This window comes from Nyctibius grandis, chromosome 5 (assembly GCF_013368605.1).
Source record: "Nyctibius grandis isolate bNycGra1 chromosome 5, bNycGra1.pri, whole genome shotgun sequence".
Taxonomy (NCBI): domain Eukaryota; kingdom Metazoa; phylum Chordata; class Aves; order Nyctibiiformes; family Nyctibiidae; genus Nyctibius; species Nyctibius grandis.
Genome location: NC_090662.1, coordinates 7,510,679 through 7,531,367, shown reverse-complemented (window position 1 = coordinate 7,531,367; position 20,689 = coordinate 7,510,679). Strand labels below are relative to the sequence as shown.

Sequence of the window (20,689 nt, the reverse complement as noted above, 5' to 3'; positions counted from 1 at the left end):
CAAGCAGACAATTAGGAAAACTACCTCGAGTTACACTTTGACAACAGAACCTGATGGTCATTGGGTTACACGGCTAAGGGCACAGCAAAATCTGTGCAGGCTGTGTCATTGGAAGGAAACAACTTGATGCCCAAATTCTAATTTGAGTTTTCAGAACTGAGCGTTAGAGATGGAAGAAACATATTTTGTCTAAATTCAGGGTGTTTTTAAGATCTGATGAAGTTGTGTTGTGGCACTTTGTGAAATTCTGAAGAGACATAAAGTAAGAGAAGTACTGTATGCTGGACATTTAATTGTATTCAGAAATGAATTGTGCTTTTTAAAGTTTGCTTAGCTTAGCTTGCTTGAATTTGTTAACACTTGTCTTCTGGGAACTGAAACAGAACTGAAACTCTTGTACTGTGTTACAGCACTCTGCTTTTTTTTTTTAATAATAGTACAGGGCTTCAGTGCTCATGTTTATGAGGCTGCTGGTATATTTTAAACTTAAAATATGTACCTAATGGATAGCTGTCTCCATGGAAAGGCTATGAATTGGCATTTATCATGTTTTCTAAATACAAACTAAACTGCACTTTAGAAATAGACTGGTTATTTAATTTGTTAATTTTTCTTGCTCTACTTCGCAGGAGCAGGTAATACCTGTCATAAGGTGTGTTTTTGTAAGAGGATCAAGAAACAGAACTTTTTCTAGCATTACTGCTTCTTGCCCTTTGTTACTTGCCCTGTGAATGTGTTGTGTACAAAGATGACTTCTGTTTTGCAATTAACCTGGAACTGAAAAAAGCCAAGATTGATATCCCTCACTTACATTGCTTAAACTGTTTTAGAATTTTTGTGCCATAAAATGTTTGGGTCTTTTGGCAAGACCATGATTATATACTTAATGCTTAATAAAAGCCTAATGATAATGTAGTGATGCAACCTGCTTTGGGAATTATGGCATTCACACCTTATTTCAAACTTTATTTTCTGATGCTTTCATCTCAGTGCAGGGTGCATTGTCAGTGGTTACCGCTAGTCAGTCCAATGTTCCTAGAATTATTCAAGCTACTGTAAAACAGATTGGAAGATTTCTAGGCAAGCTTATTCTGTCAGCTTCCCCTTGGAAGTCCATGTCTGATCTGAGCCTCTTTGTGTCTTTGCTGGAGTAGCCCCCTCAAACAGCTCAGCCAGCCTGAAGTGTTCCTTACTGGTAAAGAACTGACATGTCCCTCATCCATATAAGAACTATTTAAGCAGAGTGGATCATGCCACAGATGGGAAAGTGCACTTCTCAGGAGCTCAAGTTGGGGACAAACTAAACATTGCTCATGAGCAACCAGTTTATTCTTAGTCAACCCAAAAATCAAGGATTGATAGTCTTTCATCAGTCTTCTGTGGCAAACTTTGTGCTAGCAGAGATTACCTTGTTCTGTATATTTGGTTCAAACTACTGAAAGTTCTTCATATTTTTTTTTTAATCCAATATGTTTTATGTTTCTGGCTTATGTAGGGACTCTGTCAGAGGTTTCTGTTATTTATACTCCTTTTTGGAATTTGACTTCATAAGTTGTGTAACACCCTATCACAATCAAGCAGTGTACTTTTTGGTTGTTTTTAACTAATAAATTAAACTAAATAGATCGTAACTTGCTGATATTTATCAAAATTGCTTTAATCTAAGAGCTTTCAAAGGACTTGAGGAATTTTTTTTTTTCCAATTTTTACGTTAGAAATTAATTGAGAAAGTATGTTAGAAATTAAATGAGAAAATACAAGAGCATGTATATGAAGAAAAGCTGTGTGTTACTTTATAAAATTTTATAATGTTAACATCAGATTTTGGTGTTTTCCAAAATAATAATTTTAGATATCTTCAATTTCTTAAAATGTGTCGTTAAAATGAATCAGAGCAACCAAATGAAACAGGGAGTAAAAGGGAATCTTTTGAAAATGAAACAAAGATTTGTCTTTCTGAAATGAAAGACACATGTGCAGCTTGCATTCCTAGTATTTACTGTGTGATTTGATGAAGTGATCGCTATCTAAACCATCTTGTCTTTCAGAAAGCATACAAGGCCTAAGTGGTCTTTGTTTTAGTCCATGCTAGATTGCATGTTTCTGTAGGGAAGATCTGGTCTCGTCAGATTATGCAAAGTTTTATGTGACTTTGAAAGTAGATCAGGAAGACTGGCAAAATGAAAAAATATGTAATGGGTAACACTTCTGAACTGTGTTGTCTACTCCTTGAAAACTAGTGAGACTGTTTTTAAGTTGGTGTATGGTGTTGAGCAATAGTTGATAAATTGTTAGGCCTTAATTGTAGTTAATTGGTAAGAAAACTGAGTTGTTCTGTTATGCATGTAATCCTGAAACTGTTTATGTTCCTTCAAATGCAATTTGCTTTTGACAACAGATTTAATTTAAAAATGAGAACTTAAAATAAGTGTCAATAGTTTCATAGAAGAAAACAAAGAGCAAGTGAAAAAACAAATATAACTGCTCTTAATTTGGACTGATAGCCTTGAAATAACTTGGTTTGTTGGAAAACTTATGGCCTGGTTTTAATGTGCAACCTTTTTTGAGCGTCCTGGTGATGATTGCCCATGTAATAATTCGAATAACGTGGAAATGTGTTGTTACAGATGCAAAGCAAATATTATTCAACTCTCATGTAAGTTGAATGTTTTAATTTACTACGAAAGTCTTTTCATAGTGCAGGACTGTTACAGGATAATCATGGCAAAAAAAATAGCCTTTCTCTTTGGACATTGAAGCTAGAGCTTCTCTGACTGTACTACCCTCAATGATATTGGAGTCAGTAATTCAGTATGGTTGTTTGGAAAAAAAGAGTGTTGCTCAAATTTTTGCTCTTGCGGTCTAAACTAGAATTCTCACAGTTCCTTCGAAGAGGGAAGGTTAGCTTTGCTCAGACAAACTGGTAGTGGTTCAGCACAGCTCAAATATATTTTAAGAAAAAATGCCATCTTACTGTAACTTTGATTTTTGTAGGCGCATTCTTCACTCCAAAGGAGAGCTGAGTGAAGATCGACACAAGCAATATGAGGAATTTGCAATGTCCTATCAGAAGCTGTTGGCAAATTCTCAATCTCTAGCTGATCTTCTGGATGAAAATATGCCTGACCTTCCCCAGGAGAAACCAACACCTGAGGGTAGGCCATCTTCTAAAGCAAGTAAACAGAATCTGGACTTGTCTTGGATGTGGTGGGGAAGCTAACCAAACCCTCTTATTGATGTGTTCTTTCCATTGATTGCTTTTTATTTAGGCTTTCTCCCTTAAGAATATCAACAAATGAATAATACATGTTTTTTTACTAAAGTAATTAAACCTAACATGTAACCGTGACTATTGTGTATGCTGTGTAGTTACAGTAACTTAAATAATATCTCTAGATTTGTTTCAGGTAATATAGGACTAAATTGAAGAATAAAAATGTTTTTATCCTAATCCTTTCCATTTAATATAATGCATTTTTTAATATTTAAATAACTATATGTTAGAGTTTTAAAATATGATATTGTTCAAAAATGGGTTTGAATTATATTTTGGGTGATGATCTTATGAGCAGGAACATATTGTCAAGCCAGATAAGTCACTAGGTGGCTCTCTGACCTGAGAAGTACAGCATTTAACTGGCAGAGCTATTCAATGCCTTAATGAATCTGAAATTTTAGATTTAGATACGTTGTTGAAATAATGAGTGTACCTTTTGTCTGAAGTGATCTTGAGCTTAAAAAGCTGATTTTCTTGAATGCTTTTAAATTTAAAATTATTCTTTTTAAACTTCTGTTCTTAAAATACAATGAGGTATGGTTCATCATACTCAAAGCTAGTACTTTTTATGCTAATGTGGTTAAAGTCTGTTATGTGTTATTAGAAAGGAAAGTTATAACGTGCTGCTTGATTTGACTTGATTCGACTTTCACTCTGATACTGTCTGTTTTCTATCAATGTCAAATTTACAAATTTAAGATAACGTATTGATATATCTAATATTAAGATTGGGTTGTTAAAAGCACTTTAAAGTATACGTTGCAATATTTAAGTGAAAACAGTGGTAGTAATTAATAGGTTAATATGTTTCTAGAAGTATTTTTTAAGCTTTAAAGGTGCCTTAGAAATTTATGTAAATAACTTCCTTATGGTTTCACTGTTTTTGCAGAACATGGACCTGGTATTGATATTTTCACACCAGGAAAGCCTGGAGAATATGACCTGGAGGGAGGTATTTGGGAAGACGAAGATGCTAGAAACTTCTATGAGAATCTCATCGACTTAAAGGCTTTTGTGCCAGCAATTTTGTTTAAAGATAATGAAAAATGTTCCCAGAGCAAGGACTCCGGCAAAGATGAATCAAGAGGTAGAATGCTTAGATGAGTATTTTTTAATGTATCTTGTCCAACAGGTACGCAAATTTGATGGAAGTAAGGAGTGTCTAATGAAGTAATTTGTGGTGATGAGGACAGTACACCGGTTTGGATGAATTTTTAGGGAAGAAACTATGTGGGATAGGGATTTTGTCTGGGTATGGTATTTAAGGAAGGAAAAAAAGTAAATGCATTTTAATATTTTAAATTTAAAATTCCATTCAATAATTGGAGATTAAACAATGTGAGTAAATGTTAACTTTTCTGTGAGAAACCTGAAAGTTTACCTTCTTTGAAAGCTATTAGTGTTCATTCTGTTTTTTCCACTGAACTGTTTATGGTAGCTGTCTCAGTATAAAATTCCAGTAGATTAAAAGGCCTGGATGTTTTCTCACTTCTGACGCAGCCCTAGGTTCACAACCAGGCATTGGTAAACTCTAGTTATAATGGGGTAAAAATGACACGCACCATCAGTGGCTCAAAGTGTAACAGAAGATGCACGTTTGGATAAGAGCGGTGTTTCAGCATTGAGGAAATGCCAACAAAACACAGGCTACATGGTTTTCTAATACAGGTACAGTAGGTCAGTGTTGAGTATTAATGGTATTTCAACTTTATAGCTCATGGCCTTCTTTGATTTCTAAATTCTGAAATTTCCCTGTGAGGATGATTAGGTGTTGGAGCATCTCTTGCCCAGGGAGACTGGAATCTCTGCCTTAAGAGATTTTTTCAGGACAACTGGAAAAAATCCATGAGAAATCTGGTATGAATACAGTGCTCATCCACTTTGAGCAGAAGGTTGAACTAGAGAGTTCACCAAGGTCCATTCCAAACTGAATTAGTCTTGTGATTCTCAACAGGTTTCTTGCTTTGTGAGTCTACTGTTTCCATATGATGTGTACACTGTTTAGTTGTCACATTTTTGTTTGAAAAATTTAAGTATTTTAATAAGGTTATTTGCCTTGATTTTTTTTTTTAATGAAGCATAGTCTGTAAATGAGGCTTGAAGGAGGCCTAAAAGCATAGTAAAATGTAGATAGCAATTTTTCCAAGAGATGGACACTATGCTGGACCAGTGTTGTTGTCCAAGACAAATACAAGCTAGAGACAAGTTTAGCAATGCGAGTCTTCCTGTATTCTAACCATGATTGTGTGTATTTAATAATTTATTATTTCTACTTAACTTTTACATAGATTCAAAAGATGCCAAAGATAATAAGGAAGCACCTGGGAGTGAAGACTTGGAGTTGGAGCTGGAGAACTTGGATATTAATGATGATCCCCTGGAGTTAGACTGTGGAGATGAGGCAGAAGATCTTACAAAAAAGCTTCTTGATGAACAAGGTAAAAAGAATTGGCTTTAGGAATTCATTGTTGTTGCCTGTTTTTTTTTTGAGCTTGATGGTTTTTAGTCAGTAAATAGAGGGACTTCAGGGAGAACTGTTTGTTTATGAAACTTCAGTAGCTAGAAACTGTTACGATTGTGGTCAAAAATGCGTTTGTAACAAGACATTCAGATACCAGTGGGAAGTATTATATGGGGATTTATGTAGTGAAAGTTGCTAGAGTCCTTCATATAGCTTTTAAAAATAGTAAAATATGAATGCAGTTCTCTGAAAAGTGACTAGAAAGAAATATGTAGACTTCAGTGCATGAATGATTTTCTCATAAAATGTACTAGGGTACTAACAAAATATTTTCATTTTTTTAACTTCTCTTAAAATCTAAGATTCAGCTCTGCCTTTCCACCTTGTTAATTGTTAAAGATTTTTCTTTTGATGGTACAGCTTTATACAGCAGAATTTAAGAATTCTAACCTCTAATTATGCATAAAGGGCTACAAATGGCACCTGTGAATACCTAACTGTGTTAGTTTTATTAGGTGAAACAGCAGCAAAATGTTTCTTAAGAATTTCTCTTACTATTTACAAGTTCTTCTTTCAGTGGTACTGAACAGTGGGAAAAGCAACATCAGGTGTTAAGAGCCAAATTCACAGATGAGCAAATGAGATGTTTTCTTAGAACTCAGTTTGTAAGACACATTGGTTTTGCTGCTTTGGATTTCCAAGGACCAATGCAGATTCTTTTCTTTCATTTCTGAAGCAGGAAACTTGTTCTGTGTCTAGAATGTGGGGAAAAAAAATCACGTCTAGAGTCCACTGGCTGGAGATTCTTTGGCTTAAAAGTGAAAATCCTACCTGATCTAGTGAATTTATAATCTAATCATCCCCTTGCTTGAAACTGCATCGGCCTTTAAAAGCTCAGAAGTGAAAGCCAAAACTTCACCCCGTAGAGTTCACATCAAACCAAAGAAGTTCAGGCCCTGGCAAAGACACTGTATTGGTGTTTAAAGCGTGGGTTCATCTAACCAAGCTGATGCATGGATCTGTGAGTTTGGGTGTTGAGTAGCTTGAACAGCTCCTCAGAGTGCCAGTCTCTCATCTGACAATAGGGATGGGTTAGGGTATATGGGTCTTTAAATTGGGTGACTCTCTTGTGTACCTAAAGTTAGTTGAGCTGAAATTAATCTTGGGACAGTGCTGGTCTGTGACACCTCACAAATTCAAAGAAATGGGGCAGCTCCAGAGTGAGACTGTTTCAGACTCCTTCTGAAAGGAAAATTGTCACGATAATTCTATGTAATATTTCTTCAGGTTTTTCCTTTCTTTACCCAGACAGGTTGGAAAAAGCCATACCCTCTTTGGAATAAATTTTCCCTTCCATTTATATTCTTCTCTGAGTAGTCGTCAGCTGATTAAGCTGGTTTAGATGTTAAGTTTTAATTGCAGGACGTTCACCTTTAGTGAGTTGTTATCCTCTGGTCAGATCTCAAACAAAACAGTGAAGAGCTTGGTTCCAGCGCTCTGTAAGGGAGGTACACATAGATGTTCTCTTGGAATCAAAAGGAAAAAGAGCAGTTCGTTCTGGATTGGTTATAGCCTGCTAGATAGCCTGCCGCGGAAGCATGCGGAGGTGCAGGTGTCAGGCTGCAGGGAGTGCCAGAGCCTGGCACTGGCACTCGAGGGTAACGGAGACCTCACCTGTGTGAGGTGTGAACAGGTCAACGAACTGATCTCCTTGGTGGCACAACTCAAGGAGGAGATGGAAAGGTTAAGGAGCACAAGAGCATCCCAGGAAGAGGTTGGCGGGCAGTGCTGTTGCCTGCCTGCCCTGGGGAATACGGACGGGCCTATTGCTCCCCGGGAAGAGGATCCTCTTCCTCCTCCACAAGGAGCAGGAGGAGACTTAGGGGATGGGGGGGAATGGAGGCAGGTCCCTGCTCGGGGTGGTAGGCAAATCCCATCCCGACCTTCCTCCCCTCCCCGTGTACCCCTGCAGAATAGGTATGAGGTGCTGGAACCTGAGCATCTTCCTGAGCGTCAGGAAGACACGAATCCAGGTGAAGGACCTTCTAAGGGGCTACGTAAACAGAAGCAACCAAGAGGGTTGCAACCAGCTCCAAAAGGGAGAAAAGAAAAGTAATTGTTATAGGTGACTCCCTGCTAAGGGGAACGGAGGGCCCCATATGCAGGCCAGACCCAACTCACAGGGAAGTCTGCTGCCTCCCTGGGGCTCGGGTAAGGGATGTTGCCAGGAGGATTCCTGAACTGGTGAGGCCCTCTGACTACTACCCACTATTAGTATTCCAGGTGGGTAGGGATGAGATTGAAGGGAGAAGTCCCAGGGCAATCAAAGGGGATTTCAGGGCCCTGAGGCATTTGGTGAAGGGGGTAGGTGCACAGGTTATATTCTCCTCAATTCCTTCAGTGTTAGGTGAAAATAGGGAAAGGACTATGAAAATACAACAGATTAATACGTGGCTAAGAGACTGGTGCTGTAGGTGGGATTTTGGGTTCTTTGACCATGGGGTGGCTTTCATGGCACCGGGCCTGCTTATGCCGGATAGGGAACAGCTGAGTCAGAAGGGGAAAAGGGTTATGGCCCAGAAGTTGGCAGGGCTGATCAAGAGGTCTTTAAACTAGGTTCGATGGGGGAGGGGGATAAGACCAGGGCAACTGCAAATGAACCTAGGGGTGACAGGCCTGTGTTGGGGGCAAGGCCGCTAGCCCAGCTGAAGTGTGTTTACACCAGTGCACGCAATATGGGCAACAAACAGGAAGAGCTAGAGGCCACTGTACAGCAGGAAGGTTATGATGTGGTTGCCATCACAGAAACGTGGTGGGATGACTCGCATGACTGGAGTGCAGCTATGGATGGCTATAAGCTCTTTAAGAGGGACAGGCGAAGCAGGAGAGGCGGTGAGGTAGCGCTGTATGTTAGGGAGTGCTTGCACTGTGTCGAAATTGAGGAAGATGATGAGGATGACAAGGTTGAATGTTTGTGGGTGAAGATCAGGGGGAAGGTCGGCAGGGCAGACATTACGGTGGGAGTCTGTTATAGACCACCCAACCAGGATGAGCAGGCGGACATGGCGTTTTACAAGTGGCTGTCAGAAGCCGCCCAGTCGCCGGCCCTTGTACTCGTGGGCGACTTCAACTTGCCAGATGTCTGCTTCCTCTCTGCCATGTTGTATTTCCAGCAATCTAGGAGGTTCCTCGAATGTGTGGAGGACAACTCCCTCATGCAGGTGGTAAATGAGCCCAGTAGAGGAGGGGCCCTGCTTGACCTGTTGTTTGTGAACAGAGAAGGACTAGTGGGAGACGTGAGGGTCGGTGGCCGTCTTGGGAATAGCGACCATGAAATGTTAGAGTTTTCGATAGCGGGGGAAGTAAGGAGGGGCAAGAGCAGAACTTCTGCCTTAGATTTCCGGCGGGCTGACTTTAGCCTGTTTAAGAGGCTGGTGGACCGAGTCCCTTGGGAGTCGGTCCTGAAGGGCAAAGGAGTCCAGGAAGGCTGGACATGCTTCAAAAGGGAATTGCTAAATATTCAGGAGCAGGCTGTCCCGATGTGTAGGAAGACAAGCCATCAGGGAAAAAGACCAGCCTGGTTAAACAGAGAACTTAGGCTAGAACTTAAGGAAAAAAAGAGAACCTATTTGCTCTGGAAGAAGGGTCGGGTAACTTGGAAGGTCTATAGGGATGTTGCCAGGTCGTGTAGGGAGAAGATTAGAAGGGCCAAAGCTTAATTAGAGCTTGATTTTGCAATGAGCAGGGACATGTTCAGCTAGATGAGGTTGCTCAGAGCCCCGTCCAGCCTGATGTAACGTCCAAGATGAAGAAGAGGTGGCTTTAGTTATTGTGATAATCTGGGGGTGTGGATTTCATTGGCAGAGGGAATAAGTAAATTATAGAGGAGAAAATAGTATAAATAGGGTAGGCAGTCCAGTCAGACGGTGAGTACGGCATATCTCGTGTTACTTCTGCATCTCCTTCTAGTGGTTAGACTGTCCTGTCTCTTCAGTCTTTTCTGCCCTGTCCAAATATGAGGGAGACAAGGCAGTTTTTCAAAGTGTCTACTTTTAAAGCAGGTCTGTCCTGGTGTAGCATCCTTCACAGCACTGCAGTGCCTGTTTCCACACTTCTTTCCTAAAAGTTCAAGTCTATAGTCAGCTAAGTTTAAGATATAACACATAAAAGGAAAGTTGATGCAGTTAGTTGAAGAGGTTTGTTTATCAGGAATTCAGCTAATTTATTTTGTTTATTGTGTTAACTTTGAGTGAATCTTAATTTTCTTATTTTCAATATGCTCAGGGAAGAGAGAGAGAGCAGATAGCACCGGAGCTGAAAATAGTGGCGGAAAACGTGCTGGAAGAAGTGAGTTTTGAGGTTGTTTTTAAAAGAGAAGATAAAATGTTAAAAATGAAGATGTGTGAATGGAGACAAAGATGTTAAGTAAGGAATGGCCGAGATGAACCCATCAAGGGTACTGGGAGCAGGAGTCATCCAATGCTAATATATATCTAGCGCCAGTTTTTGTAAGGTTGGTCAGCAGCAGAGGTGATATGTAGAAGATAAGTATTAAGTCAACCCTGTTAATTTTCCTGCGCTGTTTAGAGAGCTAGCAAAGGTCTAATCAGAAGACCAGGAATTTTAAAAAGATCTAAAAATATTCATTAAGAAATATTTTTTGGACTTGGATGACTTGTGAGACGAGATTCTGAACACATTCCTCAGTGAGGCCGTGATTCAACAAGACGTTTAACATTATGCTTATGCCTAAGTGTTGGGCAGAGAAGGGGAGTCCAGCTAGCAATTTGCTCACTGTATTGGTTCATACCATCTCAACATGAGGGCTCCTGCGTTACCAAATTATTACAGAAGCTCATCTCAGAGGAATAGCTACTAGCATTAGTAGCTTCTGTTATTTCCACTGTATGGGTGATACTATACAAAGTAGACTGAAGCTTTCAGGCAGAGTGGAGTTTCTGGGAGAACACCCTCTGTAAGGTTATGGTTTTATAAAAATTAAAGAAAGATGTTGACAATAAGTGAGCCAGGGCTTTCTGAGAAAGTATGTGTGTAGGTAGAGGGAAGGCAAATAACGATTGTTACTGGAGTAGAAGATTGGCACCAATCATTGCAGGAGAACGACTTCAGTAAGTCCTTGGTGACTTCTCATACTTTCTCAGTTCTGCTCCCTGAAAATTGCAGGATTGCATGAATTTCTGGTTAAATATAAAGGTGTTTAAAAAGAAAAAATAGTTTTTCTTTCAGTCTCTACAATCGTCTTACTACATGATTTGATCTGCACTCAGACTGTTATAAATAGTCTAAACATAATTGTTACATGTTACTACTTATAGTAAATTTTTAAAAAGAGGTAATGCAGTTTTAAAACATGGTGATGATGAAAGACTGGGACTCAAGAGGGTCAAAGTGAAAAGCAAGAAATGAAATAATTTTTTGCATGAATTGCATACTTAGAATTGTTTGCCTTAGAGAAGGAAGCCCTGACCGTTTCATTTCCTGTCACTGTAAAATTCTTAAATTTTCTGTCTTAAGTCCCAAACGTGCTTCAGGCACTACAAAAGAGCCTTTCCACTTAGAAAGGATCCACATACTGTGATGAGAAAGAAATGCCTAGAAATACAGTGGGACAATATCTGTAGTCCTCCAGTGAAGGAGAGGACCACTGAAAGAAGAGATATATTTGGGAACTTTTGAAATTGAATGTGATATCAGGGCCTCTTGAAAGTTTGTCTTGAAAAGTAACTGAATTGTCAGACTTATTTTTTTAAATTTATTTCAAGAGCATTGAGTCAATTTGAATAGAAGGCTGAGGTGAGACAACTAACTGCTGTAAGGGAAGAAGAGGAAGATAAAAGAATATCAGAAGGAGACAGGAAGGTGTGGCTGTAAATATCTAAATGGAAAAATGCATTAAAACAAGATTTGCTAGTAAAAGTCGTCTGGTTTGAGCTATTGCATGCATCCTAGAGAACTCTTAACTCTGAATATTTGAGTGATGAAAAAGTCAGGGTTCCATTAAGCGTTTAAAACTTCATGGTTCTCTTTTGTCTGAGCATCTGGAACATATTCTTTTCTTCTTTTTTCTCCTTAATGAACCCTTCCCTTGTTCTTCTGACTTCTAGTTCCCTGTGCAAGAGAGGAGGCGATGTCATCTGCTTTAGCATCTTCAAGATGGTGTAGCTGGCAGTGTTCCTTGGAACAATTCGTAGTGTTTTTCTACCTAAGCTCATTGAGTGCCCTCAGCTATCTCAGGAAAAAAAAAAAAAAGAAAAAAATGTCCTACAATGTAGCATGTTTGTTTTCTCTTTGCCTTTCAGTAACTTGAAAAAGGAACTTCAGTCTTTTGTGCTAGTTTAACTTACTGTGAAGCCTGTAAAGGCAAAATGGCTTTACCAAGTCTTGGGTGTTTTGTAGTTTATTTGGATGCAATTTCACCACCACCATATTCACCTTTTTGAAGTCTGTCTGTCTCTCTCCTGCTTTCAAATACCTCCTGGTTATTCTTGTTACTGCTGAATGGTCTCAAACTGAAAGGAAACCAAACATCATGATGTTCCTTTTTCGGGGAGCAGTGTTCTGTTGTGTTGCTTTGGCCAGGGAAGGGTTCTTTCCAAGTGTCTGTGTTGACTCATTGTTTCGGCTCATGTTGTGCTATAGAGCAAGCTAGACTCTTCTCTAGGACTTAGTAAAACCTGGAAAATTTTTGAAGTGTACCACATGCTTTGCAATTAAAAGAGTAACTGTAGGGGGATTGGTCTAGGGAGATCTTCGTAGTTGATTCAGAAAATCTGAATTTCAATGGTAGAGTTGTCCTGCAGTCTTTTACTTGAGTAGTGTTGTGGACTTAACTAGGAGATACAGGTCACTGTCACCGCTTCCTATGTTGCAAATTGCACGGAAGCATTTGCCTGAAGAACAAGTTGTCACTTGCCTTGCAATTGCTGCGTGAATGACCCTTGATCCTTGTTGCGTTATGGTTCTGTACTCTGGTTTCTGTACAGCTGAAGGAATTAAGTTGACCTATAGCTTTTACAGCCTCAAGTGAAAGATGTCAAGAACATACAGGATGAAGGAATGGCCTTAATGGACATTTTTGTTCAAAAATTCTATTTCTCCTGCAGGGCAAACATACATAAAAAAGGATAATCCACAATTGCATTAAGGTGTTTTGGTTTTTTGGTTTTTTTTTTTGTTTGTTTGTTTTTCCCTGTATTATTTTCCCCCGTGTTCAGGCCTTCTTGTGGTCCTCCTTTTATCACCTAAAGAAATTAGCATAGTTTTCTAGGAACATGTATTTGTTGTTGCTCCTGACGGTATAAATTAGGAGGTAGGGAACTTCATGAAAAGGAAGACAAGTTTTAAAGGTGATACTTTTTGACTTTTGTCAGCATAGACAATCAGTGGATTTTTTTGCATTAAAAAATGAATTTTTGTATTTTTTTTTAAAATCTTTAGATGAATATTTAACAACTGAAACATTACAAATACACTGTGTTTGGGGAATGTGATAGTAAATCACTGTATTTCATAGCTTAAAGTTGTGTACTGCTTGTTTATTTCACTCTGTTAGAACAAGAGGATGAAGAAGCCAGTACTGGATCTCATTTAAAACTTATAGTAGATGCTTTTCTTCAGCAGCTTCCAAATTGTGTCAACAGAGACCTCATAGACAAGGTATAGTCATATTTTTCATTTTTTCCACTCTTGAAAGCTATAATGCTAGATCAGATTGATCGGAAATAAAGATTTGGAGCTTTGGAGTCTAGCAGTAGCTGAATTCATATGTACCGTGGAGGAAATATTTTCTTTTCCTCACTTAGTTAGCCATTGCCCAAATACCATGTGATACTGGTTTCATCTGCCCGTTCTCTTATGTGTTCGTTTGTTTTAGAAGTAGACTTGGCTTGTTCCTTTTTAATTCCCGTCACTCCCTGACAAATTACTCCCTGTCTCCCTAAAGCTGCTTTCTTGTGTTGATCCAAAGAATCAGTCTGTATTCCTGTAACCGGACATGTTTTCTATGTCAGTTTTAGACAAAAATTAAGATTTTTCTTTATGGATGTTTTTAAAGCAGCTGCATGTAACAGGAATGGCTCTGTAAAAGGTGCTTTTGAAAAGCATGCTATATTGCTTTAAATAAAAAATAGCTGCATTAAAGGTGAAGTATTATATTGACTTCTCTCATTATAGGCAGCAATGGATTTTTGCATGAATATGAATACAAAAGCCAACAGAAGAAAACTAGTACGAGCACTTTTCATAGTTCCTAGACAAAGGTAAGAACTGAAGAGGAACAAGCTGGATTCACCCTTTGGTTATTTAACTTAACATATGTATATCTTTTTAAACTGTTTAAATTACTGAAGACCAGTGCATATTCCAAGTTGCATTTATTTACTCCTAATGTGCACTTCTGGAGTGATTTATGCTAGAGCACCAAAGAAATATTTAGGATTAACGATCAAGATCAAGCAATTCACCACAATAGTTTGCCATAGCAGCATAATTTTTTTTTTTAATAATTAGTTTCTTTTTTCTGGTGCTTGTGTGTTTATAGTGTATCTCTTCATGACTTCTTTTAACCATGAAAACAACAGCAAAACCTACCATCTATCAAAAAAGGAGGATATATTTCATTCAGGAGAACTTGTGCTTTTTTTATATAAGAGCCTGTGAATAGTTAGAGCACAATGAAGTTTAGGGAGGAGGATTTCTTGTGATATGTTAATTTTAGTAGAGTACATAGCCATTATAGCCTTTTATCTTCTGGAACAGAGATGGTTCTAAGCTGGCGAGTTTAGAGAAAGCAAGTATAAGAGTTTGAGCCTGGCCTCTTCTGTCCTTGTAGAATTTTGCTATTTCTCCTTGTCTCTCTTTGTGTAAGAGAGATTCCTGCACTTACAGGAAGAGCCTGGCTTAGAGAAATGATTACAAATTGAGATAAAATTGTTAAATTCATTGGAAGAATAATGTATTTCTCTGCTCTCTGGTAAATTTGTACCTTAAATAGGTGCAACTTAAACAGATGCAATTATGAAGGAGTCACTTTTCTTGCTCCACCTTGCCCTATTTCTCCTCAGAGGTTGTTTTGATGCTGCTTTTAGTTTCAAATGTTTCATCTCCCTCTTGGATTTCCTGTTAGAGTTCCCACCACTTTGATTCCATTCCCTTTTAACGCTGGGGATAAAACATGGTTCGTTGAGTGTCCATTTTGTCTCAAGACTTGCATAGACTGCTTTGAATAAACAGACTTTGGTGGTTTGTTTTCCATACTTTTAATCACTTCTTGCTTTGTGTTTTCAACCTTATTTCTAGCCCATTTCTGCATCCCATCTGTAATAAGCATCTGCTGTGCTAACAACCCTATACTCTTAGCTGTATATAAACCAATGGTTTGTTTGCTGACTGTATGCATTATCCTGACTCTACCTTGATATTAGTTTAGAATTAGATGTGCACATAATCTTTCATTCTCTTACATATTCTTTTCTCTAAAAAATTATTTTGGACACCTCAGTCTTTGGAGACTTCGATTGCTGCCTCTGTCAGTAATTCGTATTTTGGACGCAGACACTTGAATATCTTCTGTGTTAGACATAACAAGGTGCTCTTCAGCCCAAATTTTTGATGTAGAGGGAATAACACTTCTATTTATCAGCCTGCTGGTAATCATGAAATGCATCAAAACATAATCTGAGAAGAACTTTTTCACACAACCTAGAACATCTACAGCAATGTAAATCAGCAGGATGACTTAGACTTGTGTCTTTAGCTCTACCACAATAGAGAATTTTCCATATTTGTTTACAAAATGGAAGTGGATTGTTGGCTGGTCTGTGAACATACAGCAATATTTGTACCACTGCCCTGTATTTCTTCCTGGTGCTGTAGATTCCACATTGCTCAAATTGTTCATTAACTCTTGGAACATCTTTGAAGATCCGTGATTTTCTTTGCATAATCCACTGAAGTGTACTAGATGATAATGACCTGAAGGAACTTGTTGACATTATGCAAAGCAAAAGAGGTAGTTTCAGACAAGAACAACATGATTGCTTGTGATTTCAGTTGTGTGGTTTCATAGATACCATGGAAGCAAAAGTTAATTTCCTAGTGTATTGTGACATTAGAAAAAGGAGATGTGTTTTTGATCAGGCTGTACTTGGAAGATGGTAAGTTGCTAGAAACGTATACAATCTCCACATTGCCACTGATTCATTGTCTTCTTAATGGTAGTTCCATTATCCCACAAATTTGTTTTAAAAATAATAATTTTAAAAATATTAATTTTTCTGTAGGAACTCAATAGACCAGCATAGACGGTGTGGTTGGCTCAGGGAGCTACTACCTCTGTGACAGTTCTGTTCTCTAATAGTTGGAAGTAATACTGATGCAAATGTCTCAGCTGATCACTGTTGTTCTTTAATTATAAATATGAATTATTCTTAATATTAAGGAATATTAATATTCCGTGTACAATTCTTTTTCTCTGCTCTGAGACCTACTGGGCTAATGAATACTCCAGTCCAACTCTAAGATCTCAAATTCAGTTGTATATTATCTGCCGGTTCTTTTACCTGCATTAGTGATGCCCGTCTCTGGTCTACTAAGCAGGAGAAATAGGATGTTGACTGAGCTTGTTGTTCTGAACCACAAACAGCTGCAATGAAATGGAGGGTCTGACCTACGAGGAACGGCTGAGGGAGCTGGGATTGTTTAGCCTGGGGAAGAGGAGGCTCAGAGGTGACCTTATTGCAGTCTACAACTACCTGAAGGGAGGTTGTAGTGAAGTGGGAGTCGGCCTCTTCTCCCGGGCAACTAGCGATAGGACAAGAGGACACAGCCTCAAGCTTCGCCAGGGGAGGTTCAGGTTGGACATTAGGAAGAATTTCTTTTCAGAAAGGGTTATTAGACATTGGAATGGGCTGCCCAGGGAGGTGGTGGAGTCACCATCTCTGCAAGTGTTTAAGAAAAGACTGGACATGGCACTTAGTGCCATGGTCTAGTTGACATGGTGGTGTCAGGGCAACGGTTGGACTTGATGATCCCTGAGGTCTCTTCCAACCTGATTAATTCTGTGATTCTGTGAATTGCCCATAGATGCAGATGATTTTAAAGGGCAATCTATCCTAATACTTAAATTAGCTTTATTATTGCAGTTGGTAAAGGAGCAGTTCTGCTTTCTGTCTTGAAATCAACATTTATAATCCTTGTAGAAAGACTCCAGGTGTGTATATGGCACACAGTACTAATGGTTGCTATAAAATGCTACAAATTGGCTTAGAAAATTACAGAACACACTGCTTCAGAGCTTTGCATACTATGCATTAAAAAGTTTTTGCTACATTATCTCTTCACTGAGCCATAATGGTATGTCTTTACCTCCCATTATGGGTGTTGCATACTAGTTTTCACTAATTCCAGGAGTTTCTGCAATATCCCTCCAGGATACCATGGGAGAAGAAAGCTTGTTGTGGTTATGTTCTTGAGGAGGTTTTTTTTGTTTGGTTTGGGTTTGTTTTTTTGTGAAAAGGTTCAAAGGAACAGTGTCCTTACAGGATGTAGATAAAGCAGTATATTTTTCCAAAAGCATTTAGTCTCCAAGCATATCAGATGATGTTGTCTAAGTCTAGCTATTATGTTAGCAGCCATAATATTTCAATAACAGAGTAGGTTCTTTTTCTTCTCTTGAGAGATCAGTTTGAGGAAATGTGCAGGCACAACAATTTTACCAAGAACATACAAAACTGGTTTCGTGCTTGAGGAGTAGTGCAGACACTATAAAGTCAAAGTCATTATGCAGTGTTGCCAGGGAGCTTTCTTGCTCCCACTAGGGTTGGATAGATTGGGACAAATACAGGATTCTTCAAGACAGAAAACTTAATTTGACAAAAAAGGAGAGTTTTTTCCTCAACTAACTGTACGTTAGTGTTAGAATACAACGTCATTGCACTGCTCTGTTGAATACTTATGAATGGGTTGCATTAACATTTTCAGCTGTGATTTGAACCTCTAACCCAACAGAACAGAAAGCCTTTTTAACAGATTTTTCAATGCTAGTATACAAATGGCTTTCAGATTTGCATTGGAGGATTGATTTAAAACTAAATATTAGCCTTTTAATTCAGGACTATATGGTTTGTACTAAAGTGACAGTACAGTAATTTAATCCATACTGCTTGCAGCTTTAGGGCATTTGTGTGTAATTCTTTGCTATCTAACTGAATTATCTTCTTGTACAGGTACACATAATTACTTATGTTTAATTGCATACTGCAATTTTGTTGAATTTTTTCAACTTCATTATGAGAAGTTTAAAATCTCTTTTTTGGCCTTAACTTCTAAGCGATTCTAGACAAATGCTAAACAGTAAATTAGGGCTTTTGTGGCTTTGATTTTTTTGCCATTCCCATCTATGGTGATCTATGAAGTTGCAAGTTTACTAAGGAAGAGATCTGTTGTTCATCGTGTGGAAATTTTTAACATTATTGTTGGCTATTCTTAATGTGAAAGTTAGCTGCTTCTCGAGTGTTAAATAGTTCTGAGCATTTTAACTCAAATATGTAAACCCTCCTGTGTATCTCTGTTCTTTCAGCTTCTTACCCTATGAATCCTGAGTAGCAAGGTCATTCTTGTTCAATTGAACTTATCGGTGTTTCAGTGGCCTCTCATTTGAGGGTAAAATTGAGGGATGTGCTTGAGATAAAGAGTTTATGCCACAGCTAAGAAACAAAAGCAAAATGTGTTTATCTGATAGCGTGCCAATTCCACAGCATCGTTCTCTTCCCACTGAGCAGTGTGGGTGGCAGTTGGTACCTGTTCAGGCCCTGTGAATACACTGCATTTATCTGGATTATGATTATACTTGTGAGGCAGGACTTCTTCCTCTGTTGTTTCATTCTTTAAGCTGTCTTCTGGTAGAATCCCAGTTAATAAATGTACAAAATTCCCTCTTCTCTCTTTCTGGATATAAAATTTTGGATGCACTTGTCCTAGAGAGATTGCAATTAGAACTTTAACTGAGCAAAGTCTTTCTCTTTCTATAAACTAACATTTGAAATTCTACACAAAAAGATGTACTCTTAGTTATTTCACTGAAGTGCAGTCCATGTGATCCAGAGATCCAGAATTGACTAGATTTCAATCCGAGGTATGTGGTCAAAATGACCATGGTCAGAAGTAGTGTTGTTTTACTATTGTAGTTTATATTCAGGGTGTTTAACGTAGGCTTCAGAGAGTCATTGAGTCATCCCTGATGCTGGATCTTGCTTCATAATGTACAAGAGCAGGAAGAGAAAGCAATGTTGTGGGTTTTGTGGGTTTTTCAGTTAATATCTGCCCCCCTTCTCGACAAAAAGAAGTGCTTATGGAGAGAACAAAACCCGTAGTTAGATTAGCCTTGATGCAAGTACCAGTAGATGGTGCTACTGACACTGCAATCTCTCCACTTCTGAATACTAATTTTTGTCTCCCCAGTGAGAGAGGGAACGGATTCAATCTCTGATTGCCAATTTCACAGTAATTGACCCAAGGCGTTTCCTTATTATATTTCACCTATTTAGAAATACCCAGTCTTAGTATTCTTCCCTATGAAGAAACCTTTTGTGTTCTGTGAGGGAATAAAAACAATGTGCTCTAAGACTTCAATTTTCCCCCAGGTATGTTCAGTTTACAGAGATGAAATTATTAGCTCTCAGGAGGCAGGTACTTATTCAGAGCAGAATAAAACTTTCTGCTATTTGTCTTAATAGAGATGCCATACAGAAATCCCATCAATTAAAACACACCCCCTCAGTTCAGCCAAAGTCCTTTTTTAGTTTAGCTTGTGTATGTGTGCATGAAGTAATGAGACTTTCACTTCTTCTCTGAGAGTTAATGGCAAAATGCTTAATAACATTATAGTAATTTGCTGTGGCTGGTCATCCTTGACTGTGTGTTCCAACAAGCTTGAAAAATGTAAATACTGCTTCAGTTATTGATTAACGAGAGAGAATAAAAACTGTTAAATAGGTAACCAGGATACCTGCAATGTTTCACCAGGAGTTTTATGTATTATCAGGAGGCTGCTTAGCTGTGCCTGTTTCAGGTAGTATATTCTGGTGCTTCTAGTCCACAATTTAAATACATAATTATCCCTCTTTCTGTGAGTGGATATTGAAGATCCTGGAAATGTGCTCTGGTGACATACCAGTAGAAAGGAGAGGGGAGGCAGTCATGTGGGCTTTGTTTTGGGTTTTTTTGTCTTGATGCTCTTCTAGTTTTACTTTGTGCCAGGGCAAGCTCTATGTATCGACTGGTTTTAGATTTTTTTTTCAGCAGCATCTTTTTTCTTTTCTTTTTTCTTTTTTTTCTTTTCCCTACCAGTAGGGAAAACCTTAATCCTTCATAAAGCATAAACTCAAGATCTGTTTTTTCCTTACAAGCAATTTCTCACTTGAAGCATGCAAATTTAAGATGTTTCTCTCCCCTTAACAGTAGGCTTGTTCTACAGTTTTACAGCATTAACTTGTGTTCTGAAAATAAACCAAAAATAGTTTCTTCAGCTTGTTAAATGATTTTATGAGGCTTCAGAGTGCAGCTGGTTTCTCTGCATTGAAAAGTGATACATGCATGTTTATGCAAAGCAGCTGTGCTATATTCTGTGTCCTGTTACACGATGCCACAAACCACGTTTAAGTGCATTTGTTCCATTTTTACAACTAAGTAGTCTTTGATGGAATGAAACAGAGTACAAACTAAAGAAAACACAAATTGCACTCCAAAACTCCCTAAGGGGAACATGTGATACTATGAAATGGGTATGAATGCACATAATCAAGGAAAGATGAAGGAAAATAAGGGAAGTTCTATAGAAAATTTTGAAATCGTACCATTTGTGGGAGTATTAGCCGAATGATGGGGAAAAGGGTTGTCACATCACATCTGCTGAGCTTTGGTTTATGTAATAA

General features: G+C 38.4%; 1 protein-coding gene across 2 annotated transcripts in view; it reads left to right on the top strand.

Moving 5' to 3' along the window:
* The window catches only part of UPF2 (UPF2 regulator of nonsense mediated mRNA decay), a 70,935-nt gene that overhangs the window by 10,311 nt on the left and 39,935 nt on the right, over window positions 1-20,689 (top strand). For both annotated transcript variants that reach the window (XM_068401696.1, XM_068401697.1), the window contains exons 4-8: window positions 2,995-3,155; window positions 4,167-4,364; window positions 5,566-5,715; window positions 13,312-13,415; window positions 13,932-14,017. In XM_068401696.1, the coding sequence (XP_068257797.1) occupies window positions 2,995-3,155; window positions 4,167-4,364; window positions 5,566-5,715; window positions 13,312-13,415; window positions 13,932-14,017 (699 nt within the window). The remainder of the gene's footprint in view (window positions 1-2,994; window positions 3,156-4,166; window positions 4,365-5,565; window positions 5,716-13,311; window positions 13,416-13,931; window positions 14,018-20,689) is intronic.